The following is a 24,480-nucleotide window of genomic DNA, read 5'->3' as shown; positions in this document are numbered from 1 at the left end:
GCAATGGCTTCATCCCTGTTGGTATTTCTAATTTTTGCTGTAGTGATGCAATGATCCTGTTATTTTTCTCATTCCGAAATGACCTGAAATAGCTTTATAGGCATTTAGTATGAAAATGCAGACTCTTGGAATGTAAGGGTTTTTGCACATGACTTTAAGAGACTTTATGGTGTCTGTGTCAGCCAAGACATTTTTACCCATTCTTCTCCATTCTATTACTGAAGAAAAAAAAAGAAGTTATTGGATGTAAGACCATGCTTTTTCAATTGAAGCCTTCTTTATCATGCCTTTTGCAAAAATGCAGATATCTCAATTTGACTGTTCTCTTTGCTTTCCCCCACAGAGTCATTTATTTATTCAATTAATATTTTATTGCACAACTATTTTATCTCAGTGTTAAGCTAAGTGCTTTTGATTTCAGATGAGAAAGGCCTTCGCTTGTGTTGTTTACATTCAAATAGAGTAAAGGGACTGAAAAGAAGTAAAAGACACATCTAATATTTGCAAGGTTGTGAGTGTCTCAAATAAACATTGCAGCCTGATGTGAAGGACAGGGGACAACAGGATCAAGTGATCAGTTTAGCTACTGGGGTCAAGATTTAGTCTATGAGGTGATGACATTTGATGTGGAATTAAAAGAATGAGAAGAGATGACAAGACCTGGAAGGAAAATGTGGTAGGCAGAAGAAACAGCAGGCAAAAGCATGCTATTTGATTGATGATGGTGTCAAATTCTGTATAGAGTGGCAAGTTCAAGATCTAAATCTTTGTCTCTTACCCAAAATGTTAGTGAATGCATATGCTCACGTATTGGTGCTATAGCAATGAGCGGTCTAGGAGGTGGTGGCCTCATGCGGTGTTTACCCTTTAGGTTCATTTCCCTCTTGAGGTTCTGTGTGCTAAAGTTTTTCCGATTCATTGGCTAAAATATCAAGGAGTAAAGAAGCTCCTATAGTATCTTCACCACCCAATTCTTATGTCATCCTCTATGTGTAATAGAAAATAACTTGTAGGGTCATGCAAATCAAGCAACATCACTTCAGCCCTTCTTTAGCCTCTCCTTATTATCCACCTAGAACTTATCAAGAGAATGTGAAAGATGGCTGCCTAAGGTTTAGAGGTAGCATGTGCTATAGCACTTCAATTTTTAGTGCAATGAAATAATTAAATTGGTGTCTTTCATGGCAATGTTCAAATATAAGAGTATCTAAAATATAGAGATGCGCAAATATGAACTCCATTGCTTTTCAGGGAGCCAACCATATGACTGGTATAAACAAATCATTGTTCATTTATTGATCTGTAATTGATCTGTCTGCACAGCAGAAATCAATGCTATTCAAATCCATTGTCCATACTGAAAAAATATATATACTTGATTATAAAAATCAATGAACATTACTTTTCCTAACAATAAGTTGAATATAAACAAAAATTCTTATTAATAAAATAGTCTTGTAATAGACTTGCCTTCACAATTCTATGTAAAATAGATGAAAGCAGCCATATGTTCTATCATAATTGGGTTAGAGGTTATAACATTTTAGAGTTATAGGACTGTTAACAGCATACCTTAAAAGTTGCAATGATTATTTGAACAATATTACATAGTGCATTGTTTAAATTTCTTGGTGATGAGCGACTTTTTTTTTAAAGTGTACAAAAGTAAATTTTCATCTGTTTTAAGAGAACCTCCACCTTCATTTTAAAAAATGTGCATTTACTTTTAGTCTTTTATCTTTTTTTATTCTCCCTACTCTTCCCAACTTTCTCTTGATTTCTTTCTTTTCCATTGGGTCCATTGAATTTCTTTCAATTCCTTCATTTTCATCTTCTTTCATTTAATCTTATCTACAACCAGCTGGCTGTATCATAAATTCAGGGGGGAGTTGGTTAATCAGGAACATGTTATTTCCCCTGGGTTGCCCAGCTCTGTGTATTCCTCTGGATTTTTCTAATGAAGACGGGAGATATTGTGATAGGCACAATGGGGCCTCTTCTATTAATTCTATTGTCTGCCCACTCATTCCACAAACATCCCCTCTGTCAAATCAGAAGAGAGAACATAGAAAACAAGACCAGCTCAGGTGGAAATTAGAACCCTTTTACCACAATCCTGATGGGTGTTTTCTTCAGGTGAAAAGTATATACACTGCCTAACCTCCTTGAATCATTATTCTTGTGGGCTACTTCCTTGATTCTTAGTTCCAGCTTTGCTTTTAGACAGTGACTATTGGATCCTCCTGAGATCCACAGTCCAAAGAACCTGGCGGAAGGGCAGACCCAGTCCACTCCTGAACCTAAACCCAAACCCAGGTTGCAGAACTTTGGAGGTATGTGATTGTCAGGTCTCCCCTTGGTCAGAAAATGTTTCTATTAAACGTACATGGTATATGTAGTAATCATTATCACCTAAATTGCCCTTATTGGCTGATTATTGCTTTTTGTTATTTAATTGCAGGGAGAAGACAGAAATTCTCATTGTGCCCTTTGCACATCTATATTTTTATTCACTTTTTTCCATTCTGGTTAAACCTAAGGATAAAGACAAACAAAAATAGGGTAGTCAGATGGCTACATCTAAGTCAGCTACTTCCACTGTATAATATATACTATTTTTTGCCCTAACCAGTTTTGCTCAGTGGATAGAGCATCGGCCTGCGGACTCAAGGGTCCCAGGTTCGATTATGGTCAAGGGCATATACTTTGGTTACGGGCACATCCCCAGTAGGGGGTGTGCAGGAGGCAGCTGATCAATGTTTCTCTCTCATCGATGTTTCTAACTCTCTGTCCCTACTCCTTCCTCTCTGTAAAAAAATCAATAAAATATATATATGTGTATAAAATACATATATATATTTAAAAATATAGGTATATACTATTTTTGTGTGTTCTTTTGCTAGGTATTAGGAATTGGATTTCTGAAATATTTATAACTTTACTTATAAATTCCAAAGGGATAATAATCATTATAAAAATCAAATAATATATAAGTGTTTTATAAAATACCTGACTTTAGGTGGTTGTCTAATAATTTATAAGGTAAAATATCCTTAATTTATTTTGCACTCAGAAGAACTTTCTAACAGCTTCACCTTCCAGATGGGAAAGCTATTCTTAAGGTAATGAATGCCTGTCACAGAAAGCATTGGGGAGAATTGGCATGACAATGCTTCATGGGTAATGAGTAAGGAAGCCTCCAGTAAATAGCAGCCTGGACTAGAAGACCAAGTTGTTTTCTTCTGCAGTTTCTAGAACTGAAAATAATGTTTATTAATACCTGTGTTCATCGGAGAAGTAACCTCAGATTCATATACTACATGTTGAAAGGTGATGTGAAAGCCTCTAAGGCTACTATTTCCCTGATGTTATCAAGAGATATGAGAGGCTGATTCCGTGCTTTGGGGGAAATAGATCATGGACAGTTGAAACGATAGTTCTGCAGACAGCAAGAGATGCGCAATGTTTTTTTTTTTTTTTTATCTTCTATTATTACAGGTGACCTAAAACAGGTTGCGTGTTTTCTATGGATTGCCTTTGGTATTTTCTGCATAGCAATAAGGGAGTTCATTCAGCCTCTCTTTTACAGAAGGAACATTTTGAGATAGAATATATGGGCTGTCAGGCCTGTGGGAGGCTGCTGAGTCACATATGATTCACAGATCTGGCTTCAGAAATCTTCAGAATTTCTCTTTACAACACAGAGTGGTCTGTTTTAAAACCGCCTGTTGATATCCACATTGGGATGTGCTCTAAATGGAGCACTTAGCGACAGTGACAGAATGACTATTAATGAAAAAAAAAAATTAAAGGCTGCAACGATTCCTTCAGAATGCTGATGTGTAATTTATGTTACTGGCTGCTTCATGATTTCTTCATGTTTCATAAAGATGATGAGTTACATGGGCATTATAGCAGGGCCCTCCAGCCAAAGTACTGTTCCCTTTTCACTAGGGCTCATGAAATGCATCTTACCTATTTCTAAAATGACGGAATGAGATCAGTTTCCTTCCAAATGTGGAAGATGTGAACATCAACACAAATGAGCCTTTCTACTAGGAGATTGACCACTGTATTTTAAAGTGTTTATTTCATATTTTATATAAATAATTTAAATTCTAGTAACCAGCTTGTTATTTGCTTCCTAATAAGGAAAATATGCCTAAGACTTCGATTTTTTAAATTTCCTTTTTGTTTGTAATAGCAAATCAATCGTCTGATGTTAGTTATTTAATTATTACTTTATTTTTTTAAAAAGCCTTCTAAGTTACTGTACATACACGATCATGCTTTACAGCAGTTTTTAAAAATATGTTTTTATTGATTTCAGAGAGGAAGGGAGAGGGAGAGAGAAACATCAGTGATGAGAGAGAATCATGATCGGCTGTCTCCTGTATGCCCCATACTGGGGATCGAGCCCACAGCCTGGGCACATGCCCTGACCAGGAATCATACCGTGACCTCCTGGTTCATAGGTTGACGCTAGCTGGGCTACAGCATTTTTCAAATTTACTGAGAGTAGGACACAGATGTTTCAGTTGGAATTATCTACATGACGTGCTTTTTCCCTTTGATATATTTTTCTAGTTAATTGCCTAGATTTTCACCTACCTTTCACTTAGAATTCATAAAAGGTCATGATTTAATAAAATTGTTATTGAAACAGCAGCCAATCATGTGAAATCTTGATTCAAATACAAATGTTTGACATTGTTATCAAGAAATTAAAGCTGAGTTCTTTTCCTGTATTCCGTTGACATTTATATAAACCTTTCACCAAAGCTTCACATTCTTCACAAGTAATTATTGGATAGTGCTAAAATTGTAATTTTGTCACCATTTGATAAGCATCAATTTATTTTTAAACACAATTCTCATTGTTAATTTCACCGCATTAATGATTTTTTTAAAAAAAGTTTAGCCTTGTGTTCCTGTTGAGCAGGACAGGAAAGGGCGCTACTGTAATTGCTGTCTGAGAAGCAATCTCTGCCTGGACTGCTTGGTGCACTCAGACCATGGGGCAGGGGTGAGGGGGGCACAAGGGCAGTGAATGTGCAGCTCAGGCACAGGGTCAAGGAGAACCACGAGTCTGAGGGGACAAAGAGGCTGAAAGCAATTAAAAGGTAATATATTTTCTGAGCTGTAAGATATTTACTATCTCATTTTTAAAGGTTTCATTTCATCTTTTCGAGAATTCTGTGCTTAATACTCAAGGAGTAAACGTATCGGAGACAGGCTCTCCTTATAATTTTCCTTTCTAAAGGTCCTTCAGGAAGAGAGTTATTGTTTTTCTAATTTGCAGGTTAATGCATTTGCATCGACGGATTTTTGATTGTTCAATAAACTCTGTTCTGAAACAGCTGTCAGACAAACGACACTGTGGGCTGTCTATACAGGGAGCACCGCAGAAGTGGGGCCAGGCTGTGACATTGGTGCATTTGTTTGTGTATCCGAGGATGCATCAGGAACACAATGAAGGCCAGCTGAAACAGGCATCTTTTCCGTTGATATTTGAAAGATTTAATGTTGCTTTTAGAATATTACATATTTAAAACACATCAGGGCTGACTGTACATCTAACCTGCTTCTTTATGTCAAGTGTGTGCATGCTGTGAATAATATGAGGGTCATTTGCCGTGCACCTAAGACTGAGGATGTCTTGTTATGCGAACGAAAGGCATACAATTTATGGTTTTGTCATAAAATAAACAGTTCTTATTTGCTTGCTAATATTGATGGGAAAAATTCAATTTGAAGAAAGATTACAGCATCAAAGAAATACGTGCATATTTCCAAAAAGGCCTTTTTAGGGAAGGGAATGTCTGGGTTTTCTCAATTACTTACATTTTTATTTTCTAATTATAACTTACTTTTTTCTCTTGCCATGTAAACATATAAGACTTTTGTAATTGTCATTTGTTCCATTTACATCAATAGCAGACTTAGAACCCAGCGATATGCTATGCTGTAACATAAAAATAAAAAACACACACCACAAGACATTTGAAATTTGTGATGAGAGGAGAGTTGAGGATGGCTGTCTGGTGGCTGAATGATGGAAAGCACCAGGCCGTGTTTCAGATCGCCGCATCGATTAGCATTTATTAATGTATGTGCTCTATTGGCTTCTAAAGGCAAATGGTTAACTCTCCCACTTACTAACTCGGTGACCTCGGGCAAGTCATGTGACCGCTGTAATTCAGTTTCCTCATCTGTGAAGTGGGACTCATAATACTATCTGCCTCAATAGATTTTTGGGAGAATTAGTTTGTTCATATAACATGTTTAGAACATCTCCTGGCACAAGGCACTTAATTAAGTGTTATCTGTTATCTATTGAGCATCGACTTTGTGTTCCGAACTATGCTGGGTCCTCCCAGAATACAGGACTGTAAGCTGTGGTCCGTACACTCGAGGAAATTAAGTATTGTTGGAGAAAAATAATTCTAGCTTCAGACAGTATATCCATCTGTGTGACATTTTGTAAGACAGGCAATATATATCTTAAGAATTTAGGAAAAGGAAGCGTTTTTAAGGATTCGAGGTCTTAGATTAGATTGTTCAGAAGAAAAAGTACCTGAGGCACAGACTTAAAGGGTGATTTTCAGGAACTGCAGAGACTTAGAGAGGCAACGTCAGGCTAGTAGGAAACATGATAACGTGACAAAATTGACATGTTGCTGAAACAGTTAAAATGGTTTGGCTGCCGATACTGATCCATGTGGGGAAGTGGATTGGCCATTTAAATCAGAATCTAAACAGAATAAGCGTTATAGTATTTTGCAGTATTGAAAATATTATGCAAGCTCGGTTAATAATTCCGAGAAGGAAATGAGGAATTTTTTATCACGACATTAAATAACACTTACACACATGAATTAGGCTAAAATAAATTTTGTGAACAATCTGCAATGAGTGAAAAAATATAAACATTGAAAGGGAAGACCTTCAATAAAGTGAATGGAGGTTTTGTAATGAGCAATTAGAAATTCAGCTCATGCGGTTCGCAGACACACCGGCAGCAGATTGTGTGGCCATGTGGGACACGTCCCTTGGCACCAGGCCACAGAGGGACTGTGCTGGAGGTTGTAACTACCTCTGATGTGGAAGGTAAAAAACAAAGCTCTCAGGCCTCGAGGGATCAAATCCCTGTCTGAGAACCATCCCCCTCCGGCTGATCTGTGGAACTACATGAATATCAACCCTGCGTGTATTGCTCATTTGTTGTCTTGGAAGCTGGAAGCCTACGCCGAGGCAAAAGATATCAACGAAATAAAGAAGCAATGAAAAATGCTTGGATAAAACAAAACTTAATCCAAGATGGCGGAAACGTAGATCTCATAAAGAAGCTTTGTGGTTTTTTTTTGTTTGTTTTTATATATCTTTTATTGATTTTTTTACAGAGAGGAAGGGAGAGGGATAGAGACTTAGAAACATCGATGAGAGAGAAACATTTATCAGCTGCCTCCTGCACACTCCCTACTGGGGATGTACCCACAACCAAGGTACATGCCCTTGATCAGAATCGAACCTGGGACCCTTTAGTCTGCAGGCTGATGCTCTATCCACTGAGCCAAACTGGTTAGGGCAAAATGCTTTGTTTTTTGAGAATGATGAGTATGTATATTTGTAAAGTGGATTAAACACACACACACACACACACACACACACACACACACACACACACACCAGCAAAGGCCAACAGAAAATAAAGGCAGAGGAACATGAACAACTTATGAATCCGATTTTAGTGATAAAGCCTTTTTTCCTACTCCTCAAGCATTTTACCTTTACAATGTAATTAGCAAAAATCAGATCCCTTTTAACATTGCTTACAAGATTGACTCTAGGCAAAAATGGAATACTAAAGCATTTCACAAGTCAAAATAGCTTTCTAAAAACAGTTTATTGAAAATGGCTGAAATTGTTAATAATTTTAAGAACTAACATTTCTGGCATGACATCCAGCTCACAAACAATCCTAGATTGAATGTAATACCAAGTACTCTTTTACACACACACACACACACACACACACACACACACAATTGTATTTCATAATAAAGTTATCCATGTTATAAGAATTGCACAGTTATCAAATAGTGTGTCTAGGTTATCTGAATCTTTGGCTTACTTATATAATTTTTACTCAAATATGGGAACACTGTGGGTGGTTTATTATATAACAAAAATAGGAGCAGTTTGGCATTGGTGGGATATTTATAGCAAGTGGAACACTTGAAATATATGAACTTATTACTTCAAAATTATGAACAGGCTGCTTATATATGAACACAATTGAAATGGTCAGTTGGTTAGAGCTTGTGATATTTATTTTTTCCAAGATCCACAGGCATAGCTATGTGTATTTCCTTGGATTAAAAATAAAATGATTTTTTAAAACAGTGGCATAGGCAGAGCATTGCCTTAGAACAAGGGCTGCAAAGACTTCTCACTCTCCCACTCCTCCGCTAAGTCCCTTACGGTAACAGCCTTCTTCCTTTCCCTTTGCTCTTCTCTGTGTCTCCCATTTATTTAGTTTTTGGTTCTGGTATCTATGATAATTGCTAGTTGGATAATTCAAGAAGGGTGTCGAAGGAAGATGTCTGCTTTTAATACTCTCTCCTTCCTAATAGCAGTAGATCCAGACACATTCGCCTCTATTTCAGAGAATTTACCACATCAAATATAGGAAGGAAGGACAGTTAGGTAACAATCCTTAGCTATTACTTTGGCTCCATTCTTCCAACAAAGAAAATCTCTTTGTAGCATTTAAAACAATTAAATAGATAACTGTGCAGACTTGACACTTTGTACTCCACTGTTATACTTTTCAATAGATTAAATTGGGTATAATTTGTGCTGTTCTGAATTTGCTCTTCCTCAAGTGCATGCAAAATGAAATCGATTACCATAATTCTTTTTTTAAAAAAGTTTTCCGAACTAGGTACTACTCTTTTAAAAGCCATTTTACAATCAAATCCAACCTGAAAAGGAACAATAATTACCTGCCAAGTATTTTTCATTAAATTTTCGTGAAAACTTGAATATTTTCTATATTTGCTTTTAAATTTGTGCTGTTTCTGTACCTTAAAGTGAAGCAGATGATATGAAAGATGATCTTAATTATTTAATAAAATATTTGCTTCAATATTTAAAGATCTCAGTGAATTCTCCAAACTACATTGAGTCTGTAGACATCTCTAAACAGTTGGAAACACTCTGCTAGTCGATTCTGTAATGAGTTATTGTAGAGGCAGAGACAGATTACAAGATAATTTTTTCCTATGACATTCAATATCCACTTGACGGATTTGGAATGATAAGTTATGTACTCTAGAGATTTACTAATTCCTGTAGAGTATTAAGTTGCATTTTGAAAATATGCTACTTGTTGAAAAACAGGGCCTATTAACAGATGCATGGGTCCAGCAGTTCTTTAGTTCTTTTTTTTTTTTTTCTGATGTGGATTATGGGGAGAAGAGGGAATTAGTAAATGAATCACTTACTCAACTTAAATAAATATAATTGTGCTTTAAAAATCAATAATGCAATTTTATTTCAATATATTTTCTGTTTATTCAATAACTACTCATCTGCTTACTATATGCAAAACACTTTAATAAAAATATTGAGGATTCAGTGACAAATAAGTATAAATGTATATCCACCTAATCATGAAAGTATACAGGAAAATAAGCATAAAGCCAATTAAAGTGCTTTGGAGTTTAGTGGATAGAAAAGAATCTTTTTTAGTTTGGCAATTTATCAAAGGTGATATCAGAGCAGTTGTGGAATTTATTCATAATGAAGGTAGAGAATTAATTTCAGGGACAGGCTGAAGTAAATAAGAGGATAGAAAGCTAGGTTGGTTAAGTTTTTGAAACTTTAATTTTTGTCAGACTTTCTGACCTTCCCTCATGTGAGAGTTACACCCCCCTGCTCCACCAACCACCCATACCTGGAGGGAAAGCAGTGTCCTTATCTCCAAAGATCAGGGACAGATAAAAGATCAGGCATGAACAGCCTTTGTTAAGTTTCCCGCAGTTTACTATGCACAGCTCATACTCTTTGGCCTGTCATATCTTTCCATTCTTTATTAAATCTAGCAATAAGGACTCTCAGGTTTAACCATCTCTTTGTGTTTTTATTTCCTTGGGAAGGCTCCCATGTCATGTAAAACTCCTTCTGGAGTGCTAGGTTGGTTTCTTATTACATGAAAAGGCTATATATCCTCTCTAACTTTCTCCAAAATTTTATAGTATATTCTGGAGACAGTCAATGAAATAGTGCTCAGTGATTATAAATATGTGCTTGACAATTTACCTAGAAATAGAAAGACTGATAATTTGCACATATGTGTATTTTCCCTTTGGTAATGTTTTACTTTTATGATGGATGGAATCTTTGCATATTTCCTAGTCATTATATTCTTCTAACTTCAGGTTTGGGAGTCAGAGTGCTTATGTCTTTTAGGAAAACCAGGCAACATGTCATATCTATAAAAAATGATCCTTGCTCCTATAAAGTGTTCTTGATAGCTTGTCAGTGGGGCAGAGAAGACTGGAAGAGTCCTGGATTGCTTTTCAGCCAAAACAGGTTCACCTCAATGAACAATGGCAGTGACAGTACACTCAGGTGTCAAGTTAGAATGAAAGTTTTAGACCATTTAGCATAAGTCAGAATTCAGGCATGAGTTAAGTTGATGTTTTTACATACATACAATTTGTCTCTTCATTTCCCAGCTAAAGGGATGTATAAGATGTATAACAGTTTTTATTATTTGTCAATGTTGGGAATTATATTTGAGAAGAGATGATTCATTTTCCGTGGGTTTTAGGACTTGTTCAGTAACTGCTTGGAGAAACGAGGTTGTCTGATCTGAATTAGAAAATGGTGTCAATATTCTTTGCTCCTACCAGTTTCCTACTGTAACCTATTGTTTTAAATGTTAAAATGGGAACAAATCTATTTATCTAATAGTAGTAATAAGAATATTAGTTAGTATTTATAATATGTTTCAAATATATGCACCAGCTCATAAGCAGCACAAAGTCTAATATTAGAATAATGTGGTTATACATCATTCATTTTAATGAATCTATAAATTTCTCTCCACTTTGTACTCTCCTCCCATTTATTTATTTTTTGTTTCTTGATATTGATTTATCTTCTTTGTATCAATTTCATACAGCATGGTTCAATAAATATTCTTTCTTATTTTCATTTGTGTTAAAGTATCCCTAGCATTTATGTATTTCATTTGCTAACTAATTTGTTGCACATGTAATCAAGCCTCTGTGTTTTCCTCTAAGGCAGTGGTCGGCAAACTCATTAGTCAGCAGAGCCAAATATCAACAGTACAGCGATTGAAATTTCTTTTGAGAGCCAAATTTTTTAAACTTAAACTATATAGGTAGATACATTGTTATTAATTTAATTAGGGTACTCCTAAGGCTTAGGAAGAGCCACACTCAAGGGGCCAAAGAGCCGCATGTGGCTCTCGAGCCGCAGTTTGCCAACCACAGCTCTGAGGCGTTTCATTCTTTTTACGACTTACTTTCAAGTTTTGCTTCTTCCCCTTTAGTTTATCAGCTCATTATTCTTTTATGTGTTCTCCTACACCTCATTTAAATCCCTTTTTCATGTTATACTTCTTTCCATGTTTAATTTCTTATTCTGTCACACTTAAGTTTATTTGAAAAAAATGGCTGCCTTATAATAGTATTGAAACTCTTATCTATCTGAAGAAAAGAAGATTAATATGGTTAAATACCCATGATCCCAGCACTTATGAAATACAAAGTTCACTTTCCTTTATAAAATAACACGTTATAAAACATTTATTGTTAATAAAATTTAAAGAAGTGGGGTAAATAAGATACTTATAATGGCATAGGACTATTTATCATATGACCTCAGGAAAAGAAAAGATATATAAAGTTTACATAGCATGCTTTCAACCATGTGAGGTAATTTAAAAAGACTGAATGGGAATACATGAAATGTTAGGAGTGGTTATCACTGGGTAATTAAATTAGGAGACATTTAAAATATTTCTCATTTTGTGCATTTTAAAAAATGTTCTACACTTAGCACACCCTTAGTATTATATCCAGAAGACTTGTGAGCTAAAGAATAAGGCTCAGTTTACAATATTCTATTCACTAATTTTAAATGGAATTTTCATAAAAATTAAGCAGATTTATCCACATATTGGACATGGCAATCATGTCATTTTTCTTTCTTTTATCTGGGGGTATTTCAGCATTCTAAGAGGCTTTGCAGTAAAGTTTTATTGGCTTTATAATTTGTAGATGGGATGGGGGGGTGGACATAATGAGAGCTGGGAGGGAGAAGAAAGATTTAAGGGTAATTTAATGAATTATCTGCATCATGACTGTTAAGTGGCTGTCTGTGGCCTTCATTTGCCAGAGACATGATAGAATATTTTCTTCTCTGATTTCCGCAGGATCAAGTCATGGGTGGATAAGATGCAAGAAGACCTTGTCACACTGGCAAAAACAGCAAGTGGAGTCAATCAGCTGGTTGATGTGAGTAGAACCCAAATAGACTCAATCTTTTCTTTAATTTGAATGCAGTCCTAGCTTCTAGGAAGCTGTTTTTCTATATCATAAAGAAGTTGTTTTTTGTGTGTGGATCTGGTGGTGAAATTCTGGAAGAGACCCTTGGTATTGCTTGGTATTGTGAGAAAGAAACATCATACCTAACAATTGATAATGAATGCTTTCTCACCACACACACTTTACAGTTTAAAAACAGCCCTCACATACACGAATCCATGTGTTGCCTAGACTCCCCTAAAGTTTAAATTGGGATGTTACCTTTTTATTCTCCAGGCTATATTGTATAATCTGTCACATAGTGGTGGCTTTAAGTACTGTGATGAATTCCTTTGAATGTCCTCAGTGGGAACACTTCTTCATTTTTTAATGGTAGATTTTATTTTTAAAGAGAGTTGAAAAGTGTTCACAGCCATGTCTGGAGACTAGAGTGCATCATTGATATGGGGAGTAAAGATTTTGGTGTAAGAAAAAGAGTCATTGTAAAATATGGTTTTTCTTAGAATTTATGCAGTGATTATGAAAGTCACTATTAAATGATTTTTAAAGGTAATAATATTATATAAATATTAATGTATCATCTTAGAAAGGTTATTTTTCTTGGGTAAGAACATTTATATTGTAGGTTTTGTATTTATTAAACATTAAATGTTATTGCTTGAGTGTCCGACTTATATTTCAATGTCAGTAATGTAACAATTTGAAAGTATTTTCGTCTTGTGATCTTAGTGATGCAATGAGGCCTTTTATTTTCCAAAAATGAGATGAAATGTATTAAAGCAGACTTATCTGTATGATACATGAATACTTATGATGTGGATATTTATGTGTGAATTCTTCTTTCTAGAGAAAATGGAATGTATGGTTGTTTACCATATGTATTAATAGAAATTCATAAAGGAACATTATTAATTAAGCAGATACTTAAAAAAAGTTATTCCAGTAACTGTGTACAAAACAATCATAGGTTTCCATCTAAGAGTATGTTAAGCAAACTTAAATATCTGTGAGATGAAGATATTTGGAAATGAAAAATGTTCCTTGTGAATAACAATGATCAGATTTAGCTTAGTCAACACGTATGTCCCAGGTCCTGTGCAGGCTACAAGGGTTGACAGAGAACAGTTCCTTTCCCCAGAGATCTGATGCTCTGCTAATCTACTATGTGGGCCCAAAGATGCCTGAAAGCTCCTGGTAGCTGGTGCTGGAGATCTGCAATGACTTATTGTGGTGAAATATATAAGAACATGAGTGTGTGCAAGCTAATACGTGAGCCTCTATGAAAGTGATGGAGTTTGTGGGATGAGAAAAAAAAAGAGATGCGAATTAACAGGTTCTGGTTAGAAGCTATATGAATCTTTTTATTGACAGATTGAGATTAAAAATAACTGCTCTTGGGAGCGCTCCTTCACTCCTCCCATGCTTCTGCAGCCTCAGAAACCACTTTCTTGGCTGACCTCATTTTTACTTTTCGTGTAAATATGTGAACCTTCTCTCACTGAAGCTGCTTTGGCAGGGAATCATTATGCAACCAAAAAAGTCTCACCTGATTTCCACTATGCTTTTGTGAAGTGTAGCTGACTAAAAAGAGTGTAAAATTGTTAAATGAATAAATGGCTTTGTCTGAATATGGATAACAAAATAGAATGGAGAGGATGGAAGAAAATTTCCACACTTTTTCTGTTTATGAGGCACATACATAACTACAGCGACAGAAAAAATATAATTAAATAATTTGTTTTATTATATGTAACAAATGAGAGGAGAGAGAATTGATTATTGGGAAATAATTTTAGTATTAGGTCACATGAAGAGCGTCATTTTGCATAGATAAATGATCCATATGCCTCTGTGCTTTTGCCTGGAGAGAAGGTTCATGTGCGGGCTTTTGGCTGTGGAAATTTAAAGCAGAGACTGGCTGAAGGATGCTATAGTGGATAGTGGACTTTGAGCTGAGATTGGGTGTATTGGATACAGAGGGAGGACCAAAAGTTGAATAAACGGAGGGATTTAACAGGTTCCTGGATTGAAATTCAATATTATGGAAATGATGATTCTTCCAAAAGTATTTAATGTAATTATTTTTACTGGTTTTGCAGGATAGAACTGCCATTTTACCTGAATACTCATATGTAATTGTAATGAGGCAACTTAGCTAAAATAAGTCATCTTTACAATTTAATGAAAATTAAAGTTATTTGCCTAACTTCTGTTAAAGATACAGCATGAATAAGCTTAAGTAGTGCTATGTCTTAATGAATTATTCCACTATCTAATCATGTATTAGAAGACAACATGTCCATTAATTGCGTATGCTCAGACGCAAAGTACATGAAATAATTGAGGGAAGAAAAGAAATAAAATTAGGGAAAAGAGACAGTAATATGTTATAATTTTGCTTAGTGAATTTAATATATTAGAACCTTTCAAATACAACTGAAGGACTTCATTTGGTTTTCATTAGTTCAAGAACTGCACTAAGCCCTTTGCATATGGTATCTTATTAATTCTCAGGACAACCTTGTAAAGTGAACATCATCATCTCTAATATGCATGAAGCATTTGCGATGTTAAATTTTGGTTCTAGGCCACACAGCTACTAAATTGAATGTACTAGTGACTCCAAAATTTTAAAAAATATATATTGTTATGTTTTAGAGCAGTGATGGCAAACCTATGACAAGCGTGTCAGAGGTGACACGCAAACTCATTTTTTGGTTGATTTTTCTTTGTTAAATGGCATTTAAATATATAAAATAAATATCAAAAATATAAGTCTTTGTTTTACTATGGTTGCAAGTATCAAAAAATTTCTATATGTGACACGGCACCAGAGTTAAGCTAGGGTATTTCAAAATGCTGACACGCCGAGCTCAAAAGGTTCGCCATCACTGCCTTAGACCAAGCTGTCAAACTCGCGGCCCATGGGCCACATGCCTTGTTTATTTGGCCCGTGTTAGCCTTTGAGTTTGACATGCTTGCTTTAGACTATAAGTTAATATTTTACCTTTTAATATTGCTTCTTATACACTGAGTGGCCAGATTATTATGACCGGCCAGATTATTATGACCACCCCATCAGTACAATGAAGTGAATTAGTTATGCAAATAATAATAATAATAATAATAATAAAACCTTGAGAGTATTTGCTTAGGAAGTTTTCAATATTCAGTATTTTTGGAAGTGTCAATGAAGTACTGATGGGGTGGTCATAATAATCTGGCTGGTCATAATAATCTGGCCACTCAGTATAAATTAGAAGAAGCCAAAATTCAGCTAGCAGTTACCCACTCATGAACATTTCTATTTAAATTTATTTTTAAAAAGAAAGTATAGAAAGATATTGCAAAATGTAAATTTACATGCAGAATGTAAAATCTTCCATCATTGTTGGTATGCACAGACATGGTTTTTGTGTGTTGAAAGGATTGCTAAGAGTGGTACAGAAAATAGTTTTTCTCGATTTTGTCTTTATGGTCTTCCACCTGAAGAAAATACACTTATTCCAATTGATAGTTTTGTGATCTGCTGAGATGTTTCATCTTATGGAATTGTTGAGATTGATGACATATCCATATATAATATTTATTGACCTGTAACCAGAATGCAAGAAAGATAATTCCCCCATTGTATTAGTCAAGAGTATTGTATTATACTAGAGGCCCGGTGCATGAAAATTCGTGCACTCAGGGGTGGGGGTCCCTCAGCCCGGCCTGCGCCCTCTTACAGTCCTATAGCCCTCATGGGATGTCCTACTGATGGAGCGCTCCCAATATTCTCTCAAAGACATAAATATGAAATGTGTCTAAATATTGAGCATTCAGTCCTCTTAATTAAGTTAGTATTTACACAAGGATTTTGAGTGAAGAATTTCATTAGTAACTAAAGGGGTTCACAGACCAATGCTTTTTCTTTGACATTGTGGTCACATGATCTTATGTAAATAGAATGTTCATTTTCTAGGTGGTAAAGAGTTAAATATATTTATTTATTGGCAAAATAAGATACTCTAAAGCAGAACATAATTAATCACTGGTGATTCTGAGTAGGGATTAAGCAAGATGCAGAGTCAACAGTAAGGAAGGGAATCTTTTTTTCTCCTTGGGAATGCTGCTAAGTAGCTGGTGATAGTAGATTTCCTTTACCTGCTTGTCAAGTGAGATAGTAATACTCTCCCTCACAGAAGCGTTGTAGTAGTTAAAGGGATGTAAAATGCAATGTGACAGCAATAATAGATGATATTAAAAAGTTAATGCTTACTTCCCTTTAACATGTACTTTTATATTTATATTACTTTAAAAGTAATATAATTATTTAAAAAAGTAACCTAAGTACTTTATAAAAATAATAGTATTACTTTTCAAATATAGCTTATTTATTTCATGTTCTGGTTTTGCTCAGAGTTGCCTTACACCTCCAACTAGGAAATGTTGTGACTAGTTACCATAATAACAGGCAAATTGAGATTATTGTCATCTTAGGGAAAAATACATTACCCTCCCCCGCTAGATGGAGAGAAATCTATTGAGACTGCAGAATATATTTCCACAGAGAGAATATGGACTCTGTTATTTTTGTGTATGTGTGTTTTGTTTCTTTTAAACAGTGGTTAATTACATCTGTTTTCAAAGACACGAAAGAAAATGAATTCTAAAGGGGTTTCTAATCTTATGATAACTTTCAATATTTTATTTACAGGTTTTTAAGTGCAGTATTATCGGTTCATAAACATTAATAGTGAAAGACTACTAAAATGATTTCTTTTTTACCATACTGATCTGTTCTATTATCAATCAATAACACTTTTTAAAGTTATGCTGGTATTTGAGCGAGTTCTTATTTATTGTTTCTTCAAGTAGCAATCCTATGGCTTTGTAATACTAATTACAGGGAGAGTGATAGATAGTGGCTGTGCCCTCTTGTCTCTGAGCCTCACAAAGGAGGGGAAGCTAAAACCTTATGGAAGTGATGTAGCCAAGGGTTAGCTTCGTCTTTACAATGAAGATGAATGACATACAAGGCCATTATTCGCTACTGCACACTCTCAATATACAACATATAGCGGCTTATCGTTCTCCCCTGAAGACATCTTTAATGTCTTTATATAGAGTGCAGTGATTCTCAGCCAGGGGCAATTTTGTAACTTAAGAGACATTTGAAACATTTATTATTGTCACAAGCAGGGGTGAGGGTGGGGGAGTGTTACTGGCATGTAGTGTGTAGAGGCCAAAGATGCTGCTAAACATCCTATACTGCGGAGGACATTGCCCACAACAAAGAATGGTCTGGTAAAAATGTCAATATTGCTGAGGTTGAAAACTTAAGGAGGGCAAGAACCTGAGGCGAGAGTACATGTATGAAGCTTCTTTAATGCATGTAAATTTGTAAAATTACACATCGGCATTGATGGGAAGCAATTTTTCTTTAGAGAAGCCATTTGCTGCTAGATGGTCAAGCACAAATTAAACTGTGCTGCATTTTCAAGGTCTTTTGTTGGCAGTGAAATAAATGTAGATCCTTTGGGTTTAGGGTCAGTCTCAAACAGTTTGGAATTGACTACATAATTAGGTAAAAACGAACACTCTGAATTTTATAGCTCTTCATAATAGTGTCACAATTAGTTTTTCAGTCTTTATTTTCCAATAATTTCTTGTTTCACACACATTCTGATTTTCTCCCTTACTTATGCACATTGATTCCCGAGTGTGGCTATAATCCATCTTTTTTATGATCATAACCAGTATGACTTGACTTTCCTTTGAATTCTGATGGCACGATTTTCTGTCCTTCCTCATTGGAACACCGATAGTATTTGTATTGATTATTACCCTGTTTTGTGTATTTACTCTAACCCAGGGGTGGGCAAACTTTTTGACTCGAGGGCCACAGTGGGTTCTTAAACTGGACCTGAGGGCCGGAACAAAAGCATGGATGGAGTGTTTGTGTGAACTAATATAAATTCAAAGTAAACATCATTACATAAAAGGGTACGGTCTTTTTTTTTTTTTAGTTTTATTCATTTTAAACGGGCCGGATCCGGCCCACTGGCCGTAGTTTGCCCACAGCTGCTCTAACCTCATGACCATTTACATGTTGCATTTATGTTACACTATGTAACTGCATAGTACCTTACATAGCCTTGTTGTTTTTTAGGTTTAAAATAAATATTGGTTTTTAAAATGCAAGGAAGAACTTGTTACAAGCCAGCATTTCCGTTCCTAGTAAAGCCTGATGCAATCGCCAGTCTCAGTGTCCATTTGCTCATTGATGCCACCAGGATTATGGAGCGCCTGCTATGTGCGGGCACTGTATTATGTGCTGGGCTGTACCAGTGGACAAAAAAGGCAAAAAATCTCTGTCTTCTTGAAATTTCTTCTCATGCTACCAACTCTGGTTTTCTCTTGCAGAGTCACATCTTCCTCGTCCACTCGAAAGGATCTTTGTGATTACATTGGACTCACCAGGACACCCCGGGATAATCTCGTTATTTTAAATTCATCTGATTAGCAAAACTTCATTACAACTGCAAACTTAATTCCATTTTGCCATGTGACATCGTATTCACAGGTTCTGGGGATTCGGATGTGGGTCTCGTTGGGAGGCCTTTATCGTGCCTCCCACAGCCATCGCTTCTGTCCCTCGGTGTCTGAACACTCTTTTCCTCCCACTAGTCTTTTCACTACTGCTTCTGCCCTTGATCCATCCCACTGTCATCTACAGTCAGACTCTGATTGGCGCAATGTATTTCTGTCTAAACAGATCTTTTGTACTTGGCTCCTACAGGCCATTGCTTCAGAAGTTAGCTGCTTGTAAGTGTGAAATATCTTAATACAATTAAGCAAGGGTCAAAGTTAAGGTCATGCATTAGAATAAAGCTACCCACTGAAAAGGAAATTCTAGGGCTACTCTTTTTCAGGGACGGTAACAGGGGAACCTTTCCTCAGAAAGATGGCTGTGGGCAGCCAAGATCTTGATTGCTTGTGCCTGACAAGTTCTGTGGAAGGAAAGCAAATGTCCAAGTATTGAGGGAAGGCGTTACCAAGTTTACATATGTATAAGCTATAATCGCAGAAATTTGACGGTTTTTCTAGGGAACTTAACTTACTCATGAGCTACCATTCTTTCTCCCAGGGGAGGAAAGTATTAATCTTACCATTTCAAGGTTCCTGTTTTTCAGTTCCAAAGGGGCTTTTGTGGTCAATTATAGATTTAGTACAGTTCAAATTCAAACTCCCTTTCAGTATTTTCTCATGTTCTTGACTTTGCTCCTTGGCATCTGGGCGCAAGGGGAACTCATGTGAAGGAATTTAATCTTGAATGTGATTGCCTCTAAGAACTTGGTCAATCTCCTCATCCTGCTGAGGGCCCTCTGGTGGTTTTCACCGTCATCCTCCAGGGGGACCTCTGCTCCCACCGTCTATCCCTCAGTCTCAGCATTGGGCTCCCCTCCTCCTGCACCGAGGGCTGTCTCCTCGCAGACAAACCGACCCTTCATTCTCAGCGGCCTTTCTTGTTCCTCCCCAGGGGCTTTTCTATTCCCCTACATCCTGCTGAAGCCAACAGGGATTTCGAGCAGAAGGGTATTGCGAACTCACGTTGCCTAACCATTTCACCTTCTGCTGGTCCGTACTGTAGTTTGGTCATACTTGAAGTGAAATGGGAGTAAAACTCACTCCACTCTGATATTCAAGAGCCTGAACCCCAGTGTTCCCATTAATATGATGGCTAATTGAATGCACTTTTTAGGTTTCTTAAAGTGAGTGGTAGAGAGAAGCTGCCTGAAAGTGATTGCTAATCCAGTCTTGTCTGTCATCCAGAACTTGGAAGTGTATCTGGCTTTCAGTGAGCATCAGGGGTATCTGCATTAGTCTATGCTATGACATCATTCATCCTCTAAAACTAAGGCTTATGATTTCAAAGACATTTCTCTAGGTATGTTTATGAAGCAGTTATATCAATGAGTGTTGTCACCTTTTAGATATTACATTTGAGATTATTTTAAATGTATGATTCTAAAGATTGTCTTGAAACTATGGACTTAATTAGAGCAGAGTGAGTTAGACGTTTCCAATGAAAAAGGTAGGGAAACCATATTCTCTGTTGTGTCATTACCACAAAATTTGGTCTGTCAATGTAATACTGAAAGTACATTAAAACCAGTTAATTAAAATTGTAAGAAAGAAAGAATATGCAGGCAACAAGTACTGTTTTGTCAAAACTTGTGCCAAAGATTGTAGGGGGAGGACTTGAACAACAGAAAACCTAGAGCATATTTGTGCATCGGTCAGCAGGGTAAAACATCCTGTGCGGGAGTGTCTTTAAGGGCCGTATTCTTTCAGGCAGAAGAAATGGGAGCCAGTGTCACACAGCATGTGAGGATTCAACATGTGATTTGAATGGAGTTTGTCTGGTCACAAAACTCCTATTATTTCCACCAAAATGTTTTTCTTTCAGAAAGGCCACTGGATAAAATGCTAAAGCAGGTCATTGTTTTTTTAAGGAAACAAAATACTAGAAAGAGGAAAAGATACTTAAGACTTTTTCAAATAGTCGTATGTTAACATGTGAAAGAGTATAGAAATGTGGTTTATTTTAGTGGGAGAAAAATTATAAATTTGTGTACATTAGGAAAATACACAATGTTAAAATCCACGTGAAACTTTCTACTCTGAAAATGTTTATAAAACAAAAACCAGTAGACTTTTTGAGAGCCTTCTTGATACTTTATGCAACAAAGAATATTGTAGTCTTTAAAACCAGAAGCAAGAGTTAGTTTTTCTTTTGGTGGGACAGTTAAATGGTTCAAATTCATTTTTATTACCAATAAAACATTTCAAATGTTTTACATGTAAAACAAACAGCAGGGTATTTACACTGGGGATCGAGATGTAAACTTCCTTAATTTTACATTTATTTAAAGTTTATTTGCGCCTAGCTGATGTTGCTCAGTAGTTGTGTGTCCACCCATGAACCAGGAGGTCAAGGTTCTGATTCCCAGTCAGGGCACATGCTCGGGTTGTGGGCTCAGTCCTCAGTGAGGGTCATGCAGGAGGCAGCCAATCGAAGATTCTCGCTGAGCATTGGTTTCTATCTCTCTCTTTCTCTCCCTTCCTCTCTGAAATCAATAAAATATATATATTTTAAAAATATGGGCAATAAAAACATATTTTTTTAAAAGTTTATTAGCCAGGTAGATCTTGTTTTTTTTCCTAAGCATTAAAAAATTACCCTAGAAACATAATTTGAGAGAATAGATTATATATATTTTAGAAGATATATATATATATATATACATATATATATATACACATATATATATATATTTGAACTAAATTCTTCTGATTTATAATCCTCTCATTCTTTAGAGCACCTATAATGTTTCTGGTTTTGTAGGTAGTGTATTAATCAATGTCTTTATTTATAGTACATAATGCGAAGTACAGACTATGCATCCTGAACTAATCTTCACCAACTCTGAATTATATTGTAGTCTCTATACCACAGGAAGGAGATCAGACTTCACACAGAAAGGAGCAAGACATTAATGGTTCAAAGCACAGCTGCCTTTATACCAATTAGCTATATTGGTTTCACTGCAAAGAACTAAATATCCTGGATCAATTAAAGTGATGTTGAGGTTTATCTTTTTGTACCCTGATCAATTAATCTATTCAGGAGGTCATGTTCTTGGATGTCATCTTAGGCTGAAATAAAAGAGGGAGCCTTGAATTGGATGGATTTTATCATGGATAACCTGGGTCTTTAATACAGAGCTCAATAATCTGTCCTGCAGAAGAAAACACAAGCAGTCCATAGTCCAGTAATATGCAGGAATCCTGGATGACACTAAATATGGAGATTGTATATGCTAAGTTACTGTGGTTTGAATAGGTGAAATGACAACCTACAAGGTCAAATTAAGTCTAGTATGGAAAAACCTCATAGTTTGAATAAATCAAATGAATTTAGGCGTAAAAGCTTGATTTAAATCTTTTAAAATGATTAATTTTTATCATTTGAATAAAAATGTTAACTCTGTGTAAATGAACATACATACTCTGTTATAAATAATGTAGAGGCCTGGTGCATGAATTCGTGCACTGGTGGGGTCCCTCAGCCTGGCTGGCGATCAGGGCTGTCTTGCTTAGTCTCAATCGGGGCCAATGGGGGTTGGCTGTCCAGGGAGGAACTGCCACGGGAGGGCTCCAGGGCTTGTCCCACCCATCTCACCCAGTCCCAAATGGCTGGACCCTAGCAGCAAGCTAACCTACTCTGATTGGTTGGAAACTTAGCATATTAGGCTTTTATATATCTAGATGTTAGCATATGTGTCTGGGTCCATTTGAAACCAGTGTTCCCCAATAGCATCCATGCTCAGCTGGGACCAGGCTGTAGAATTTGTTGGTAGTAATAGAAAGCTGAGGTTGTGCTAGGAAAACAGGGTTAAACTAGTTCCTGCATGTGCCTGGATTCTCTTCTCATATGATGGCAAAAAACTGCCAGGTCTTGGCTTTTAAAGATGGTTTAGTCATGCATGTGCAACCCATCTGTTGGATGCATAAGGGATTTCCTTCTCTGCTCAGCCCTCCAGCCACAGATAGGGTTGCTGGTCCTCTCCCCACCCCCTTTCTTTCATTCTTCCTCTCCCGCCAGGAGCATACGGGCTCTGCATACCAAGTGTATCTGATGCTATGCTGGGGAACTCCTTCCATGGACACTGATGTGAGCCAGAAATGCAGCAGCCGAGTTTTCTTTTGCTGCCTTTCAGTATGGTTTGATTCAACTTACTTTCAGTATGGTTTGATTCAACGATTTAAAAACAAAACAGTCAATCTGATAATAAAAATATTTACACAATTCCGTTTTTTTTTTTTTTTAAACTTTTATTTTTTTTTTATTGCTTAAAGTATTACAAAGGGTATTACATATGTATCCATTTTATCCCCCCGCCCTAGACAGTCCCCTAGCCTCCCCTATCACCCAGTGTCTTATGTCCATTGGTTATGCTTATATGCATGCATACAAGTCCTTTAGTTGATCTCTTACCCCCCTACCTCCCGTTTTAACTAATCTTGAATGTCGACCTTGATAACCTTCAAACTACTACCCTGTGAAGTGAAGCTCCCTGTGTCACCTGGATGAACCTTCCTTAGCAGGGGCTTCATATTCATTCATTAATTCGCTCTTTCTTCTCATAAGGTTTAGCAGCAAACCTGTTAGCCTCAGTGATTGCAGTGAGGGAGAACAGTGGGCAGTCTCTCTCAGTATATTAGCACTCCCCCTCCCTCCTACCTTTGTTCACTGCACATATCCTCCAGGTTTGACCTCCCATACTTCAGTTCTCCTGTTTTTAAAATGCTGATGGCAGTTAATACTAGGTTTTGAGGTTGAATGTACAATTTCAAGTCACAAAATTGCATATACAAACCATTGTTGTTCAAGATGTTTTATAGCCTGTTGACATAATTATTTTGGCGAGCTGGTGTTCTTATAGGAAACTAATATTTATTTATTTATTTATTTATTTATTTTTATTTTTTTTTTAAATATATTTTATTGATTTTTTACAGAGAGGAAGGGAGAGAGATAGAGAGTTAGAAACATTGATGAGAGAGAAACATCGATCAGCTGCCTCCTGCACATCTCCCACTGGGGATGTGCCCTCAACCAAGGTACATGCCCTTGACCGGAATCGAACCTGGGACCTTTCAGTCCGCAGGCCGACGCTCTATCCACTGAGCCAAACCGGCTTCGGCAGGAAACTAATATTTATATACATATTTTTGAGACACCTAAAGGAAAGATCAAGGTGAAAGAAGAAAAGGGTGGACTTTTCTAATCAATTGTTTATGATTTTAAATACATTCTAATGTGAACTTATGAGCCAAATAAGCA

At 36.4% G+C, this 24,480-nt stretch overlaps 1 protein-coding gene across 7 annotated transcripts in view; it reads left to right on the top strand.

Moving 5' to 3' along the window:
• CACNA2D1 (calcium voltage-gated channel auxiliary subunit alpha2delta 1) overlaps positions 1-24,480 on the top strand; it is a 395,226-nt gene that overhangs the window by 61,537 nt on the left and 309,209 nt on the right. For all 7 annotated transcript variants that reach the window (XM_059712160.1, XM_059712158.1, XM_059712164.1 and 4 more), the window contains exon 2: positions 12,473-12,554. In XM_059712160.1, the coding sequence (XP_059568143.1) occupies positions 12,473-12,554 (82 nt within the window). The remainder of the gene's footprint in view (positions 1-12,472; positions 12,555-24,480) is intronic.

Source organism: Myotis daubentonii, chromosome 10, assembly GCF_963259705.1.
Source record: "Myotis daubentonii chromosome 10, mMyoDau2.1, whole genome shotgun sequence".
Lineage (NCBI taxonomy): Eukaryota > Metazoa > Chordata > Mammalia > Chiroptera > Vespertilionidae > Myotis > Myotis daubentonii.
The sequence above is the reverse complement of the archived record's forward strand: the minus strand, read 5'-3'. Positions and strand labels throughout refer to the sequence as shown.